At 40.1% G+C, this 19,313-nt stretch overlaps 1 protein-coding gene and 1 non-coding gene across 3 annotated transcripts in view; both read left to right on the plus strand.

Moving 5' to 3' along the window:
- pde5ab (phosphodiesterase 5A, cGMP-specific, b) overlaps positions 1-19,313 on the plus strand; it is a 63,374-nt gene that overhangs the window by 18,522 nt on the left and 25,539 nt on the right. For both annotated transcript variants that reach the window (XM_042337424.1, XM_042337433.1), the window contains exons 2-7: positions 6,436-7,018; positions 9,477-9,566; positions 14,469-14,540; positions 16,072-16,161; positions 16,970-17,107; positions 18,934-19,001. In XM_042337424.1, coding sequence (XP_042193358.1) covers positions 6,436-7,018; positions 9,477-9,566; positions 14,469-14,540; positions 16,072-16,161; positions 16,970-17,107; positions 18,934-19,001 — 1,041 coding nt within the window. The remainder of the gene's footprint in view (positions 1-6,435; positions 7,019-9,476; positions 9,567-14,468; positions 14,541-16,071; positions 16,162-16,969; positions 17,108-18,933; positions 19,002-19,313) is intronic.
- On the plus strand, positions 10,555-10,627 carry trnav-cac. The gene has a single exon. It is a non-coding gene; the product is annotated as a tRNA-Val (tRNA).

The raw sequence follows: 19,313 nt of genomic DNA on the forward strand, positions 1-19,313 counted from the left end.
AATATAAACCTTCATGTTCAACTGCTTTATTCTATGATATTACATTGCCGTGCAGGGCAAAACCCTACATTTGTGTTGCTCAGCTCATGTGTGCTCAGGCGTGTATACATGAAGGGGATTTACCAGCCTCCTTGACCACCAGACCTAATGCAAGCGTCAACTCTTTTCAGTCAGACCAACATAGAATGAAAAGAAGGACTAGCTTAAGTTGTTCTTTTTGCAAACGCTGGTGAATAAAGTATCAGACATTGCACTACCTCACGTTATTCAGTGGGGGAAGTATAACATGAGGCAGCACACATTATATTTGCGCTGTCATGGTGTAATAGAAGTCGATTCCACACAAGCAGAATCATACCACACTTAGGGCAATACACATGGGTATAATTGACATTATGTCCCATATTCCAGTGATGAGACTATTGGATTTTTAATTGTAAACTTTAATAAAATCCAGAGCAAGAGCTTTGTGTAATGCTTTCAGCCTGAGGGGCCAGGACATGCTCTCACTAAAGATGGAAGAGATTTGCTTGAAAAATAAAGTAAAATGGCAAATATATAAAAATCAGAGTTTGCTAATATTAACAGACATTTATACTTGAATAGTACTGTGGAATGAAAATGTGATTTATTGTTATTCTGGTATCACAGGATTCATTTAGTCAGTGCTAGAATAGTCATTCCTTTTATGTGTAATTAAAGTTCAAGTGGCTGGTGTCAACACAGACAGATAATAGAAGAAAGTGATGAATCTTAATGCATCAAAATAAGGTAAAGTAAATGACGTTTGTAAGGAAATACACAATGAAAGTTCATCCCTTGTGAAAAAGTTGTACTGGGAATATAAAGCCTTTAAAGTATCCTGCATTGAAATAATATCTCATCACATCGTTGAAATGTCTCAAAACACTTAACAGGATTTACACAATACAGCACAAATTTACATTTGTATGACGCCTTTCACATCGGATACCCCAAAGTGCTTGGCACTGCTGGCTGGGCACTCAAGGTGGGGATAGGAGTCGAGAGGAGTGGAGATGGAAGGATGAATGGAAGCATAGATGAAGGGGAAGGTCTTGGGACAGACCTTGAATGAAGTGAGGGAGGGAGGGAGTCAGAGGGACTCTGAGATGGAGTTCCAGAGAGAGGGGGCAGAATGGCTGAAAGCCCGCCCGCCGATGGTGGGTGGATAAGGTGGGGGATGTAATACAGGCCAGTGTTTGCTGAGCTAGGAGAGCAGTTGAGTCGATCGGTTTGAAAGAAGTCACAGAGGTAATGTGGAGCGAAAAGTGTAGTGACTGCATATTTGTAGGTAAAGTATCACCTTTCAGAACCCTGATCCTCCCATGTGGGAAAAAGGGGGAATCCTAATTGTTTTCTGAAGTATGTGTTTGTTCTTTCAAATACCTATGACTAAACCTCTGGTGCAAAGTGCAGGATTACATTCTTCTACCAGGCTGATGAGATCTTGGTTTATCTGAAGGGCCACATCTCCGGCAATGCAGCACCCCACCACCCAGCACTCCATTGGAGTATCATCTTACACTGATTCCAAATGCAAATGTGGAGCTTGAACCCACAACCATCTGACTCAGATGCGAGAGTGTTACCACTGCGCCAGGCTGACACGCTTGGTGTCTCAATCCCATTTCATAACTATTTGTCTGACCTGGCTGTGTGCAAATTAGCTGCTACAGGAAATACTGCACTTCAAAGTAAAATCTTGTGAAGCACATTGAAACATCTCAGTAAAGTGATAAGGTCCTATACCAAATGCAAGGATTATTATTATTCTAAAACAATAAATCAAACACTGTTTCTAACTCTCATACTTCTCAATTGATTTATTTCTCAAATAACTATCCAATTCCTGCTTGAATTTGCTGGCACAAATTGGAACTGCTCAAGCTGAACAAGTAGATAGATAGCTGGAGGAAACTGTAATGTGATAATCAGGGGAATTTTAACATCCCACAAGTAGACAAATGTGGGTCAACCAGAAGGGAGAGCCGAGTGTACAAGAAATTTCATAGAAGCCATCAATTTCTGCTTCGTGACATGACGTATATAGCAACGCACCAGAGCAGCTGTTCTACAGTATTAGATTCAATGTTTCGCAGACCACCAGTAGTGAATGAACACTGCTGGGACCAGTAATTAAGGTATAGTTCTGTTTGATGTTGTATTAAAGGACATGACCAAAAATAACAATATCAAGGTGCACGGTATATAAAAAATATTTTTCTGAAGCATTAACTAAACTAATGAATGGGTGATAAACGGTGAACATTATTTATTTTGATTTTGATTTTGAAAAGGCATTTTACTGGAAACTTGTGGGAAGCCAACTAACTGGACTGAAAACTGCCTTGGCATTTGGAAGCAGAAGGTGATGATAAATCGAAAAGCTTTGCCTGTGGAGCTGGGAGGTTTTATAATGATCTGTTTTTGCATATTTTGCTCTTCATAATGTTAATAAATTACTTGCAGGAGAATATTTCTTGTCATATTGTAAGCGTGCTTATGTTACCAAATTATTTATGTGCCAGGTTGTAAATATCAGCATTGAAAAAGACCTAGATTGATTATGCAGGGACAAGGAAGTGAAGCTGGATTTGAGTGTAATTGGAATTGCAACAGCAAAATGTGTACTTGATGAGGGGTATCAGGTACCAAAGGAGAAGGGAAAGGAATTGAAATGTATTGTTAACTATTCACTGGATATATTTAGTCAGTGGAAGCCTTTATCATCAAAACAGAATTGTATATTTAGTTATATATTGGACGATGAAAATATGATATTTGTAAACTGGATTTTTTGCATTAATTCCAATTGACTGAAGGTGGCAAGATTAAAATGTTTGTATTCCTAAAGTCAACAAAGGTCAAAAATGGTGTGGCACTTTTTTCTGCTGTTTGTCAGACTCTTGAAGCCTCTTCATAGCTTGAAAAAGCCCTGAAAGCAAAATACCGTCCTTGATCACAATTTCTGGTGTTGCATATTGTTCAATATATTGGAAAGGATTTTATTACACAATATGTAATAAAACGCTATTGGGAGACCTTTAGCACATGTATACCAAAATCAAAGTGAGAACAATAAATGTTAAATTATCTATGTTTGATAATTGTGGATTATAAATCTAATTCAGTACTCATCTCTATCCTTTGGGTCATAGATTATAATAATCCTTGCATTTGGTATGGTGCTTTTCACATAAAAATTAAAAAAAAAGCTCCACAGGATTTAGTGTATATTTAGGCGCAGAGAACAGCAGTGTTCCGCAAACAGCCATGAAGTGAATGTTCAATTTTATCTGAGGGATTATTAATCAGGACACCGAAAGAAACCTTTCTCTTTTTTAGTAGTGTCCATGGGATCTTCAATGTTCCCCTGACAACATTTATCCACCTGAACAGGCAGACAGAATCTATGGCTTAACGTCTCTTCCAAAGGACGGCACCTCTGACAATGCAGGGATCCCACAATGATATTAGAGTGTCAGCCCACACAGTGAGCCAATACAGGACACATTTACATTCATCTTTTCCCTGATATCAATCTTCCCAGAAATTACCAATTTTTGTGTGTGTGTGTTTTTAACAGTTTAGGAATTTCCTTTTTACACAAGATCATGTGCAAAACACATTGAATCCTTTCCTTGTTTTAATTCTCTAAATGATATAATATGAATACAGAGCGGTTGCTTTTTTCCAATTTAACCAGCAAAATTGAGGAAACTTGTTGAGAAACCATGAACAGTTTTGAATTAACAAATTAACTCGACAAAGCCCAAGTAATAGCCTGTCCTGTTCACATGGTGCTGATAGACCTGTAAAGGAGACACTGATGAGAGGAGTCATCAGATTATGTTGGTGATAGATGTGCATTGGCAACCTTTCTGACTAAATTAATGTATCTGTCAGGGAGCACCTCTCCAAACATTCTACAGTTTATTGACCATGGTCTCTGCTGGTCAGGAAATACACCAAAGCAGTCGAGAATCATTCTTCTGATGTCGCAAAATGCAAAATTAGTCAACTTCCCAAGAATTGAGGCCAAATGTCAATGTATCTTTTGATGGCACAAAACAAATTGACTAAACATCAGCTGTATTTACATGGGTGAGAACATTATTGTGCTGCCTTATTGATTCAATTTGATCTTGTTGACAAAGAAACCTTCATTATCAACGCTAGGCAAATATATCTATCCAGGACTTAATAACCACTGCTCAGCTAATCAGAACCATTGATTTTACTTAATAAGTCACCGATGAAAAATGTGACACTTAACAGTTAAAAGGGACAATTTGAAGGATGCAACATTTGTAGGGAACAAACCATTAAGAAAAAAGTTAAAAGTTTGTCGAATATCAGGTGTTCTATATTAAATCTGCACCCTATCTGCTTGAATTATGAAACACAACTCTGTTTACCTAGTAGTAAGTAGGAACCTGGTTGTTAGTCAATTGACGGATCGCTTTTCCGGGGATAATAATCCTTCGAAAAAAAATTTGCTCAATACAACAACAATACAACAACAACAACAAGATTCCATTTATAAAGCGCCTTTCACGTCAGGAGGACGTCCCAAGGCGCTGCACAGTTGGGTCATGACCCGAGCAGGGGGGGAAATGGTCAGGGTGAGGGGAGGGAAGGGAGGGAGCAGGGAGGGGGGAAATGGTCAGGGTGAGGGGAGGGAAGGGAGGGAGCGAGGAGGGGGAAGAGAGTCGAGAGGGGAGCTGAAGGCACGGTCAAAGAGAAAGGTTTTGAGACCGGCCTTGAAGGAGGAAAGGGAGGAGGCGGCGAAGGCACTGGGGGATGGAGTTCCAGAGCCTGGGGGCTGAGAGGCTGAAGGCCCGACCACCGATGGTAGGGCGGTTGGGGCGGGGAACGTGGAGCAGACCAGAGCCAGAGGAACGGAGGGTACGGGCAGGTAGGTAGGGGGATAGTAGGTTGGAGAGGTAGGAGGGAGCGAGGCCGTGAATGGCCTTGTAGGTGAGGATGAGGATCTTGAAATCAATCCTCTGGGGGATGGGGAGCCAGTGGAGGCGAGCGAGGGTGGGAGTGATGTGGTCCCGAAGCCTGGTGCGGGACAGTACACGAGCTGCAGAGTTCTGAATGATAATGAAAATGAATGAAAATAAAATACACGACTGTTTGTGGGACACTGCTGTGTGCAATTGGCTGCCGCGTTCGCCCACAAATATACAGTCAATTCACTTTACAGTATATTCTGTGAAGCGCTTTGAGACATCTAGAAGATGTGAAAAGTGCTATTTCAAATACAAGATTTTTTGTTTTTTAAAGGCCCTTAAAGATTGTGCTCTATTGACAAAGAAGGCCTTGTTTTAACCAACTATATTTTCAGGTTATAAGAAACATGTTGAATTTTTTTTTCCAGTTCAGTGTAGGTTAAAGTTTCCTTTTGGGGTATTGTCTGTGGAGTGACAGTACCAGTTCTCAGCAATTTCAGTTTCAGGATACATACTCTCTCAATTGTTACTCCCAGTCCTAGTTCATTTGTACGATTCTTGAGTGTTTGGAGTATTTTGCTATTGATTTTCACTGATATATTTTCCTAAAATCTTGTGTTGTGTGTGTTTGTGTTTCTCATGACATTTGATCCCCCCTGATGCGTCTATAGAATTTCCTATTACCTCTTGCTTGGAACATTAAAAAAACATATCCTAAATAGAGCAAACTGAGAACAAATAGCTTTAAATCTAAATGCTGAAAAAAAGATTAAAGATAAGATTTTCTTTTGGAAAATTGCACTCAATTGATTCAATTTGTTAACTAACGAAAGATAACTCTTAAAGTTCTGCTGAGAGCTTTATGTAGTGTTAAATGTTCTCCTCCTCATGTTGTGGACCAGAGTGGTGAAATCTAGGTTTATAGACATAAACCCAGTATCTCGTACATTGATTTAATAATATCTACCGTAACGTGAGCAGGCATTGAGTGGAGTAAGGTGCTTTCACCTTACAGTGTAGACTCCTTCTGTCCATGAGACACAGAAATAAAGCTCTTGTGGGATGTAATACAGTATTAACTGACCCCTATATTATAATAGCACTTGGCATGAGGACACATGCTAGTGCACAAAGCGTACAATGTTGGGCTGTGTTCTCTCGGACGCTTTTATTTTATTTCCCGAGCAGAGCCAGGATTGATGCCTGCTTTGTGCATATTTAGCTGACACACAATCCTTTCACAGACAGTGTGTGGTGCTAAGTTATGTGAAAACTGAAAATAAAACAGTTAGATTGAGCATTTTTTTTCTAAGCAATAGTGCGCAGGATGTCTAACTCATAAATTAGTAAACCATTTTCTACTTATAGCCTCTCGCCACAGCCCCAGGGGAATGAGCAGTGACAGCAATAAACATCATTCTAGCTTTCCATGAAGTCATGTGTTTATATTTCACAGGGAGATGGTCAATGCATGGTTTGCAGAGCGAGTTCACACTATTCCCACTACAAGGGAGACTGCGAGAGAAACCAGCCCATCATATCAGTTGGCCCGAGTTGAGAACACAGCCCCCGGAATTCCCACCAGGAAAATCTCTGCTTCAGAATTTGACCGGCCCCTCAGACCTATTCTTGTTAAAGACTCCATCGGGGGGTTAACGTTCGTCTTTGATTCGGATAAAAAGGAGCAGCTGCCTTCAAAAGTGCACAAAGTTGACTGTGAGGCCATGCCGGTCAGTGATCAGTGCTCCAGACTTTTAGAACTTGTCAAAGATATTTCCAGTCATCTGGACGTCACCACGCTATGCCACAAGATCTTTCTCCACATCAACAAAGTCATTGAAGCTGACAGGTATTCACTCTTCCTGGTGCATGAGGACAGCTCCAATGAGAAGTTTCTCGTGAGCCATCTCTTTGATGTTGCAGAAGGTTCCACCCCTGAAGAAACCTCGAACAACTGTATTCGGTTGGAGTGGAACAAAGGAATTGTCGGTTGTGTGGCAGCTACAGGCCAGCCGTTGAATATCAAGAATGCATATGAGGTATGTCATGGACACAGCTTCATGCTGAGCTCAGAACTACCCACTGTTCCTCTCTTAAACAATGCAGATGCTCTTGTTGCTAAGGCTCATTCAACTTGTTGGTGAGTCCAAAACTAGAGGGCATAAATATAGGATAATTATTAGTAGATCTAAGGGGTAGATCTAAAGAGGAACTTCTTCATGCAGAGGGTCATGACAATGGGAAACTGGTTGAAGCAATATATTTAAGAGAAAACTTGAGGTATACTTTAAGGGAGAATAGAGGAGAAAAAGAGGGATGGAGACTTGTGTGGAGTATAAATACTGGCAACAGCGACAACAACAACCTGCATTTATATAGTGCCCTTCACGCAGGATAGAGTCTCAGAGCACTGAACAGTGGGAGTTGAATAAAGTGCAAGGAGGAGGGAGAGGTGATCGTGGGTGGAGTTGAAGAGGTAGGTCTTAAAGGTGAGAGTTAAACATAGATGAAGAGTTGGTGAGGACTAATTAAGCCTAATGGCCTGTTTCCAACTGTATCGCTTTATGTAACGCTCTGCAACTAGTAGGACCACTCTTCCTGTTTGGACTTAATCTCCCGGGCTTGACAATATAATTGTAATTTGGAAAAAATACAATGAAATCTAATTTCTCTCATGTGATGTCAGTCAGAATAATTTTCTATATTTATTTTGCAAAGTGGAATTAGATGCATTTGGAGCATTGGGAAAACATCTTGGGTAGGTGAGATGAGATGCCCTGCACCCTTTCAAGGTTGATCAAATGAGTATCATGCGTACAGATACCCTCTCTGTATGTGGGTATGCAGGGTCTGAGGTTGTGAGAAGACATGTCGAGTATAGTTAGGCAGCTTCACACCAATTCAACCTGCCTGGTTTATCAATAAGTATTGCAAGTGTGAATATTTGCTAAGGCCATACTCATAACAGCTAAGGTGATCCTATTTGAACACATACTGTGAAATGTGCCAGAACTTTGTATAGGTAAGCTGTACAGTTAAAGTAAACTCACAATCTTTAGTGCAGAACTGTCCTCAAGGGGTTAGCATTCAACAATACAACGCAGCCAGCCATCTGTTTATAGTCAACGGAAAATGGCACAGCCAGAAATAAACAAATTATTCCGACTTTAAATCGTCTTCAAAGAAAACTGAAGCTAGTCCAAGTCATTAAAAGAGATGTATCTTTGATAAATTCACTTGTAAACTCCCTTTACAGTTCAGCAGCCTTTACAAAAATATATTTTTGGCAAACTGAATCATGGAAACATTTACCTCCTTAGCAACAGCTTATCTCCAATGGGCAAGTCTGTTAACAATGATGATTTCAAGAAACGGGCTTGTTTTATTGTATTGAAGCTCACTTAAATTGTTTGTCAGAACATTTCATCCTACAGTATTAACCAGAGGAAGGAAAAATATTGCTTAACTGTTTATTGATGCCAGTTACAATGGTGGTGGTAGGGGCGGGCGGGATAGGGGCAACAGATGGAGAAGCTTTTGTCAATTTACAGACAGTCTTAACATTTTTAACAACAGGTGAAGGAAAACTGACTTCAAAATTGAATATGAATTTAAGTAATTTCCCAAACTCTGCAAAATCTTAAATATGAGACAATGGTCTTCGAAAAGTGAGACTATGAGAAACTGATCTTGGATTTGTTGCTGAAAATTCCTTTGCAAAAATCTTTACTTTTGCTATTATGCATTTTACTATTAACATATGCCACTGAACATTGAAGTACATTGAGAAAGACAATGTGATGACAATGTACGAAAATTGATGGCTAATAACGCCATCTTGCTATTACTGTATTCATTTTGCTGGCGCATGATCACAGCTGTAATCATGGTCACCGAATCATAGGATGTTACCTGTAAAATGGAATATAATAATAATAATCCTTGCATTTGATATAGCGCTTTTCACGTCTTCTAGACGTCTCAAAGCGCTTCACAGAATATATTGTAAAGTGAATTGACTCTATATTTGTGGGCGAAACGCAGCAGCCAATTGCGCACAGCAGTCTCCCACAAACAGTCGTGTATTGAGTGACCAAATTATTATTGTTGTTTTCTTGAGGAATTATTATGAGGCATGTGGAGTAAGGAAGCTTTCCCAAGGCTTTGCCCTGCTGGGAATTGAAGCCAGATCTCTCGCTTGCGAGGCGAGTGCTCCGACCACTGAACTACAGGACTCCACAAAATAAATCAATATGTGTGTGTGTATGGGGGGGGTGGGGAGGTGTTGGGAGGGGGCAATCATTGCTAATGTATCTTCCACTGCTCCTCATTTCTCAAGTAGTGGACCACAACGACCTCGTAGTACATAGATAATCGACCCCAAATCCCAGCTGGGTGTATTTGCCTGTTTAATTTCAGTTCAGTTTTGCAGTATAAAGTATTAATTGTGTGGACTGTCGCTATTGTATTATAGATCTGTTGTGTGACCCTCCACAGGATCCCAGGTTCAATGCAGAAATCGACCACATCACCGGGTACAAGACACAGAGTATTCTGTCCATGCCAATAAAGAACCACGAAGATGAGGTGATTGTCCTTTTCTGTAACTCACGGCTGAAGTGTGCTGCCAGGATTTTACAATGTGTTGAAAATCTGCTTTCAAACTGTCTATAAAGTTGTGCTTTGTGAGTATCTCAAATTAGACAGCTTTCAGAAGTAACAATTAACACTTCTTAATCCTATTATGAATACCTGCAAATTGGACCCAATTGCCTTTTGTTATGTGTTTCGCCAACCCTCTAATTTTTCTGGTGTTTTCCTGTCAGCCTTTTGCCTGTCTGTCAATGTCCACTGCATTTCTGCAAAGCTCAGTGCAGTCCAAGCCATTATTTTACAAATGTCAAAATAGTGGAGCGGAGAGAATTCAAACATAAAATGCTGCGAATGGGCAGCCCTAACTGAGGTAGAGGCGCATCTTACATTGAATAGAGTTGCACCTTAGAGACCTACAACTCACCGGGTCAAATGCTGTGCCGTGTTCTTTGGTCTTCAGCCTCTGGAACTCCATCCCACAGACCCTGCACCTCGCCCTCTCTCTTGCCTCCTTCAAGACCTGTCTCAAGACCTTCCTCTTCGTCCTTGTCTTCGGTCACCCTCCTACTCCTACCCTCCCCGTCCTTGACCCATCCTGATCCCAACCACCTAACCACCTAAAAATGTGTGCGGATCCCTGACTGTCCAGCGCCTTGAGACGTCCTCCTGGTGTGAAAGGCGCTGTACAAATGTAATTTGTTGTTGTTGTCTCAGCCAGGGCTGCTTGGGAAGGTTCAGTCAACCCTGATCTTCCCTCAAGGAGAGGTTAAAATCAGATGGATTTAACGGTCCTGTTCCCTCCTTAGCACCATCTATTGGTAGTGCCCATGTGTGGCGACTGGGTCGGGAGAGGAAAGGCACGGTTGTGATACCCTTTACAGTCAAGTGGCTGCCGACACCCACTGCCAAAGCTCAACACATTAACAACTGCTTCTTGGGCAAGGCACCCATAATCCGTGGAATCACAAGTGGGCATTAGTAGAGGCCTGTAGCTTAGTGGTTAGAGCACTCGCCTCACAAGCGAGAGGACCTGGGTTCGATTCCCAGCAGGGCAAAAGTTTGGGCAAGTTTCCTTACTCCACCTGCCACTGTTTACCTAGAAGTAAGTATGAACCCGGTTGTTAGTTGATTGGCGGATCACTTTTCCAGGGATAATAATTCCTCCAAAGAAAAAGGTGGTCATTCAATCCACGACTGTTTGTGGGACACTGCTGTGCGCAATTGGTTGCCGCATTTTGCCTACAAAATATGCAGTCAATTCACTTTACAGTATATTCTGTGAAGCACTTTGTGATGTCTCGAAGATGTAATAAGGTGCCATATCACTAGGATTATTATACAAGGATTATTATTATTAGTAGTAGTTAGTAGTAGGCTGGGGACAGGAGCAGAGTCATATACCAATGGTGAAATAACCACATTTCAAATCGATCACTAGGCTTCTGCCAACAGCGTATAGTTATAATAATTCATTAACATATTAACATTGAACCATATTTATAAATGCAAATTGTTGTTGTTAGGCGGAGTCCTGTAGCTCAGTGATTAGAGCGCTCCCCTTGCAAGCGAGAGAGCTGGGTTCGATTCCTGGTAGGGCAAAAGTCTCCTTACTCCACACGCCTGATAATAATCCCTCAAGAAAAAAAGGAATAATAATTTGGTCACTCAATCCATGACTGTTTGTGGGACACTGCTGTGCGCAATTGGCTGCCGCGTTTTGCCCACAAATATACTGTCAATTCACTTTACAGTATATTCCGTGAAGCGCTTTGAGATGTCTAGAAGACATGAAAAATGCTATATCAAATGCAACGATTATTATTATTTATTATATTCTGTCTGTCTATTTGCACAGAATACATATATTCAAGTAGAATTTTAAATTTGCTTTTGTAAGGCTTTGGATATTCGAGAGGTTTTAGATACATATCTCATATCTGATGAACGTCACGGCCAAAAATTTTAAAGTATCTTTCTCTTCTGCTATGCAGATAATGAGGAATTTCATCATTCCCTTTCCAAGAGATCCCAGAACTAAAACATTAGAAAAATAATTTAAAAATATAAATTGCAAATAAATAGTGGAGTATGGTTCAATTTTAGCAATAATAATCCTTTGATATAACATCTTTCACATTGGGAGGACATCAGTAAAGTGGCATAACTGTATATTTTGTGGGAGAACTGACAATACCTAGTGGACTTTATGGTCCCCAGTGACAAGGCTTTCTGCCAACCTGCACTTGTGTTCTACAGAAATTGGTGTATTTAACCTTTCCCCTCCTCTCCAGGAGATAGGGAGCACATTCCAGAGCAGCAAACAGAAGCTCTGATTTTGTGCGTTCTCAGCAACTAGACACAGCAAGACATTTCTGCACATGTCAATTTCTGATCGATCAAAAACAAATCTCTGAAGAGCCAGTCACTTCCTCAAAGCATTTATATATGAAACAATCAAGGAAATGTCTGTTCACCATTACAACCAGAAACTCACACTGCATGGTCAATGATAAATAAACTGCTAAGACGCATCTATTAAGCAGAGTTGAAGGTCATGTAGTGAGTCTGAAATAAAAGCAATAACAAATTGCACTTAGATAGTGCCTTTCACATAGGAAAATGTCTCAAAACTTTATATGAGGATGGAGTCGAGTTGGGTTTAAGGAACATGACCAAAAAGATCATGGTCAAAAAGATCTGTTAAATGGGTTTTGAAACCACAGAGGGATGAAATGGCACAGAGGGCTTTTGGAGAAGTTCCAGAGGAAACACTGCACAATTGAAGGGAAATCAAGTAAATAAGACACAGAACTGGTTTAATGTAATATTAAACTTATTATAATTAGAAGGGGATTGCAAAACCTCCATTCAGTACAATCAAAGGGCCTGAAGATTTTATTTTACAGGGTTTGGTAATAATTGATAACATATTAAAGGTAAACCTTATATATGCTTCTGTCTATTTGCACAGAATAAATCTATTCAGAAAATATAATTTTACATTTGTTTTCCTAAGGCATTGGATATTCAAGAAGCTTTATCTCATTTCTGATGAACTGATAGCTTAAAAGGTTAAAATATCTTCCTCTTTCAGATGTTCATTGACCTTCTATGCATTTCTGACATTTCTGCTGTTTTTAATAGATTTGGTTGAAGATTATAGTAAAGATGTGGCACAGAGGGAGAATTTAATGTACCGAACTGTATTTTCACAGAAGGGAAATAGATTTCGCTGAAGGCCTTTGTTTGCCTTGAATATCATAAGCAACTTTCTCCCAGACAGCGATCTCTTGCATTTCTTCAATCCAGATCAAGAACCATAGTTCCATGATTGCTTCCAATCTAATAATAAAAATAATCCTGCATCTTTCACATCAAGTGGGCATCTTAAAACCTTCATAGGACAGGATAGATTGCAAAGTGTATTTGTAGGCAAACATGGCAGCCCATATACACTCAACAATGTCCCACAAACAGCCATGAAGTGAATGACTTATTTTATTTGGGGCAGTTGTTAATCAGGACACCGGGAGAAACTCCCTTCTCTTTTTGAATAGTGCCATGGGATCGTTAATGTCCCCCTGAACAGACAGACGGGACATCAGTTTCATATCTGATTTGAAGGACGGCACCTCTTGACAATGCAGCCCATTCTCAGCACTGCAGTGAAGTGTCAACATAGACTTTGTGAGTTTCTAAATCCCAACTTAGGGCTTGAACACACAACTGTCTGAATCAGAGGTGAGAGGAAGTGCTACCAACTGTGCCAGGCTGACGTGCTTGGTGAATAAGCACACTGGTTAAAGCTAGCAAGATCATCAATGCTATATGACCTACCTAAGTTCAATATCCTCCTCAGAGTTGTCATTAACTCATTGTGATGTAGCCGCCAGTTTGTCACTCTTTGTCAGTTTGTGACTGGTCTGTGCTTCCAAGTGCTACTCATGAGCTTATCAGCTTTGCCCTTGTGTGGGGATGGGGTAAGGGGAACAGATGCTGCGTTCCATGTGAGAGATTAGGGAGGAGAGGGATGAGGGGGAGACCATGGGTTTTAGGTGGGGAAGGAAGGGTGAGTGCAGAGTGATGGGGTGGGAGAGACGGAGACAGCTGAATGACATAACTGATAGTTGAGATCATGGGGTGGTTATTCTGGAAGGATGAGATCAATTCGGCCGAAGGTTCTTCTGCATTTCAAGCCTATTTTGTGATCTTGTGAATTGAATTGAAATCTTATAAACCGTCATTTGAAACATTGTTTTTGCTTTGAAAATAGTGGCCCTGCTAAGCATAAATTACAAATGGCGCAGCCAAGCATTTTCAATTGGCTTTGAGTGCTATCACTGTTCAGAAGGTGGGAGCAGTATTTTCAAACACGTTTTGTTTGAAAAGGACAAAAGCACACCTCATTACAACTTAGTAATGTGGCATTTTTTTCTATTTGCTGCAGCAGTCTGTTTTGACGACCTTTTATCTATCTGTGTTGGTGCATCCGATTATTCTGCGAATTTGTATCCCTAGCATATGCCGCTCTGTTCTTGATCTGCATTCCTCTTGCTGGGGTGTGCTTTTATGGATGCTGGTTGCCCTTCTGTACCCTGCCCAAGTGACTATTGTTCATGTGTGAACCCTGCCAGTGAGTGTCAGAAGGCCACTTGACTGTGGAGGGCATGACAGCTGAGCGGACACTGACCTCTGCCCACCCAGCTGCTGTACACACACTTCCCAATGATTCTTAAGTGATGCAGGTCAATTCTTCATTCAATGTAACTTTTGTACTTTTACGTTAATCTGTGGAGTTTGTTTAGAATCTCTCAGATCTGACGTGGATAAACTTCTTTTACGCTACACCCATCCACAGTTCGATTTTTTTTTATTGATGCAGTTCTGTCCTATCAGGTTGTTGGTGTTGCCCAAGCGATCAACAAGAAGTGTGGGACAAGTGGAACATTCACTGAAAATGATGAAAAGGTGAAACGAGTGGAAGGTTTTAAAGATGATTATCATCCCTTTCTGTTCAGTGTGTTGTCAACTATGTTTATAATTAAAACAAAACTATGTTTGCGTGTTTCTACTTGTGAAGAAGTCATATATATCACCAAGGCCTCTTCAGTGTTCTCTGTGTAACTGAGACTAAAACGTGTAAAAAAAACATTGTGTGTTGTGTGTGTGTATGTGGTGGAAATGTTCTCCGGTAGCAGCTATTACTGGGACATCTCCAGGGATGGAATTTTCCCATGATATGATAATTACTACCGGTGGTCATAATGATTTCAGGAAGGCATATTTCACCCCATCATTTTAGACATGTAACTTCAGCCCTTTGAACTCAATGTGCTGTTGTTTTTATTTGCCAAAGTAGATTAATATTTAATTTGAATTAATTTTTTAAATACGTACTGTTCTTTGAGAAGCCCCCAGATAGCAGTCTAGTGTGCTGGTCTGATTTACCAGCTATCACATGTACTGCATGTACTATAATCAAGAGTTGATGTAAACCTGCTTCTAAAGGGATTATAAGCACGTACAGGACTGCAAAAAAAACTATTTTTGGGCTGGTCTCAAAGGAAAAAAAACAGGTCTGTAATCATCTGTTTTTTTTTCCAACACATAAGTAAAAGAGAACTACGCTGAACTTGCTGTTATAGCACCATTAGTTTTGATTTGGGTTCAGCAACAGGACTGATACCTGTGTTGGTTTCTGTAGGAAACAAAGGAGAGGCTAGTGTTGGGATCAGTACATTCCTTTGGTTTTCCCTCCCCAGTGTTCTTGTTTCCCTCCTGTCTTGACAGCATTACTTCATCCCGAGGTAAAGTTGCACAAGCAGCAATGAACCTGTCATTCATCCTTCATGTCTGAGCTTCGACATTGACTGCTGGGGACTGTTGATTTGAGGGTCATCACAGGCATTCAACAACTCAAGTAACTAAATAGTAGCCCAGGCCACTTTTTCCCTTCTGTAAATATAATAATAGTATTCTTTGAATGTTGCTCAATGTCACAGGATTTACTGTAAAGTGTAGTGTCTCAGTATTTGTAGGCAAATGCAGTAGACAATTTGTACATAGTAATATCCTACATTATTTGGGGAACTATTATCCAAGACACTGGGATACACTGTACTCCCTTCTCTATTCCAATAGTGGCACAGATAGATATTTATCACAAATGAAACCTATTGTGTGGATTCTTCTTTTGCTAAGAATATCGAATGTTGCAACATTGATCCCAATTCATTGAAGTTGCTACCAACTTCTTTGCAGATAACCTTTACACAGCAGAAAATAGATAATGCTATCATGGAGCTTCCGATCACTCAATATACCTATTTTAGTGCATATCCTTATTTATTTGGACTTCTCACTTTTCTGAACACATTTAGTGGTTCAAGGTTCATGTTGTACAATAGGAAAAATGAGAAATTGCATTGATTCAGAATTTCTGAGTTTTGTGTGAAGTTGAGCGATGTCATCTGATATTAATTATGTAACTTTTTTTTAGGATTTCGCAGCCTATTTAATGTTCTGTGGGATTGTCCTCCACAACGCTCAAGTGTACGAAACCTCACTACTTGAAAACAGGCGCAATCAGGTATTGCCAAAGATATGGGATCGCCGCCCCCCCCCCCCCCCCCCCGCTTTTTTGTGAAGCATTTGTTTTTTTCAGCTTTACAATACAATACAAAATTGGATTTGTATAGCGCCTTTCATATTGGAGCTTTTGCTTTTGAGTGTGAAAATCTTTGCTGCAAAGCATGATCTTGTGTCCTGTTCACTGAACAGTGATCTCCTCAACAAGGGACACAACGTTTAAGGTCCATAATAATGTCTCATCATTTGTAACAATAGTAATAATAATGCTTCCATTTGATGTAACAACTTACCATGTTATTGAAATATCTTAAAGGATTTATTGTGAAGTCCAATGACTGTAGGGGAACTCAGCAGCCAATGTGTGCACAGCAATTTCCCACAAACAGTCAAGAAATTAATGACCAATTTGAATTGGAAGATTTTTGGCCAGGACCTCATTATCTCTCTGATCCAGTCCTACCCCATTTGTTTGTTCGCCTTACTCAGACTTGCTGCATGTCCCTCTCCATGCCACTATCTGTGGCCGAGCCTTGAAATACTATGCTCTTAACCTCTGAAACTCCCTCCCTCTACCCTGCTGCCTCTCTCTCTCTCTCTCTCTCTGCCGTTAAATCATGCCTTTAAACCTACTCCTTTGAACATGGTGATGGCCACCAACCCGTCTTTTCTTTCCCTTACTTGGCATCTGACCCTTCTTTGTACAATGCTCCAAGGCATTACCCTACATCAAGCGTGCTGTATAACTGCAAGTTGCTATTGTTGAATGAATATCGCTGCTTTGCTTCAGAATGCTTTCTCTCCCGAAGGTTCTACTTGATCTTGCCACTGTAATATTTGATGAGCAGCGCTCACTGGATGTAATCGTGAAGAAGATTGCAGCTACCATCCTGTCCTTCATGCAGGCACAGAGCTGCACCATCTTCATTGTGGACGAAAATTCCTCTGTGGGTATTCGATGTGGTTTAATAAGGTGACTGTGTATTTAACTTGGCTTGTTAAAATCACAGGGCCCCACTGGAAAAATAAATTGATAGAATATTTCCTTACCAATTATGTAAATCGGAACAGTATGTATTCACAAAGAGATTAGAGCATATTGGGCACTTTGACACACACCTGACATTTACTATTTTTTTAAAAAAAGTGTACATCCTTAAACCTGACTCCTCAAAACATGCTTTTGAACAAACTGAACACAACATGAGACGAGAAGGCAGCAAAATCACATATGCTAGTGATGCCATGGCCATTGACCACAGTGGCACACAGTGGGCAATATAAAAATAGTTCATATTTAAGTTGGAAAATAAGGTTAATTCAAACATTTAAAAAAAACTGTCAGATTGTCAGGGAATACTGCAAGGCTCTAGTCAGTGAGGCACCCGATTCAAAAAAACTAACCCATGAGGGGAAGAGCTTGGATGAAGGGCATTGAAATCTAAACTCTAAAGCTTGAGGCCACGGCCCAAGCATCAATTAACTCCAGAACGATTGGTCTGCTCTAGCAGCAAATGGGAAAGAGCTGTGAGCTGTCAGTTTGCATCAGTTCTGCCTGTTATGTTCGTGGATGAATGAACTGAGCTAGTCCCATTTTAAAAGCAAATCTAATGTGGCTTCTGGGTATATTCTCACATCACTGTGTTCTACTGTTAATGTTACAAAAATAATATAATAGATAGGCCCAATGGATCAATCAACAGATCGATTCCCAGAAGGTCATCCTTTATACTTTAACCATCCATTCGGGAGAAGCTGAAAATATTTTATATGAAGGAGGCTATTCACCTACAAAATATGCAGTCACCACACTTCAGTAAATCTTGTGAAGCATTTTGAGAAGTCCTCCCAACGTGAAAGCGCTTTGAACCGTTATTCTACGTGAAGGGAGCTAAATATCAAGTGTAAGGCTGATTATTATTTATTCAGCAATGTAGCCTAAGCTTCTGGTCGTTCCCCAATTGGAGCTATCTACTCTTAACGTCCTGCTTGCATCCCATAGAAGAGTCTGAAAGTGAAACAGTTAATATTTCAGACATGACCTTCCATTACAATTGGCTTAAAATTGGCTATACCTAAAACATTAACTTTTACTTTCACATCCTGACTGGCCAGCTTTTTTTTATTTTTATTTCATATTTCCTGGATTTGGTCTACTATTGATTTGATAAGTAGCTCAAGTCATCTTTGTAATTGATCGAGTAAAATCTTTTCAGCTTCTCTCAGATGCCCGGTTACAGTATAAAACAGTAGTTCTAAACGTTCAGTAGCTTTTAGTTTATGGTTCATACAAGTGTTTTTACTGTCATGCATGACAGTAATAACTACTTCTGTACACATCACCTCAGGGCACTGAGGCCCCTCTGTCCCAAATGGCTTTCATTATTTAGATAGTTGCAGCTATATTTTTTGATCCTCTGAAATAAATTAATCAATTGGCAACTGAATACCCATCAGATTTGACAAAAGAAATATGAATAGTAACAGTTTCCCATTTTGGTAAATAGAAAGAACAATTAGTTCCTGTGTTATGAATCAGAGGAACATATCTGTTAAAAGTGTTCAGATAAATATTTTGTTCTTCCTTTTTTTGGAAATATTCCATCTCACACTGATTGATTTAAATAGGTCTAGAAAGACTAACATTCTCAGGATATATCACATCATGTAGGTTATCACTGATTAGATCTTTGAGATGCTCACTGTCACTGTAATTACTTGAATGTCTGTCTCCACATTATAAATAAATTATCTTCTTAAATTACTTTCCCAGGATTCGTTCTCCAGCGTCTTTCACATGAATTCTGCTGAGCTGGAGCAACCTGCAGTTTTCTCAAGGAGGTAAAACAATGTCTCATCAATCAGCCTTCAGAGAAACACAGTAACTGCATTAAAATGAATGAAATTCACTCCTGCAATGAATTTCAGATTACAACCAGCTTCAGGTCAAGCTTTGGGGTCATCTTGGCCCATTCTCGTTGGTAGCATTCCCACCACTGAGTCAGAAGGTTGTGGGTTCAAACCCAACATAAGGACTTTGAACTCATAATCTAAGTTGACATCCAATGCAGTGATCATAGAATTATACAGCACAGAAGGGGGCCATCGGTCCATCGTGCCTGTGCTGGCTCTTTTAAAAGAGCTATCCAAATC

Source organism: Callorhinchus milii, unplaced genomic scaffold (assembly GCF_018977255.1).
Source record: "Callorhinchus milii isolate IMCB2004 unplaced genomic scaffold, IMCB_Cmil_1.0 Scaffold1, whole genome shotgun sequence".
Classification (NCBI taxonomy): domain Eukaryota; kingdom Metazoa; phylum Chordata; class Chondrichthyes; order Chimaeriformes; family Callorhinchidae; genus Callorhinchus; species Callorhinchus milii.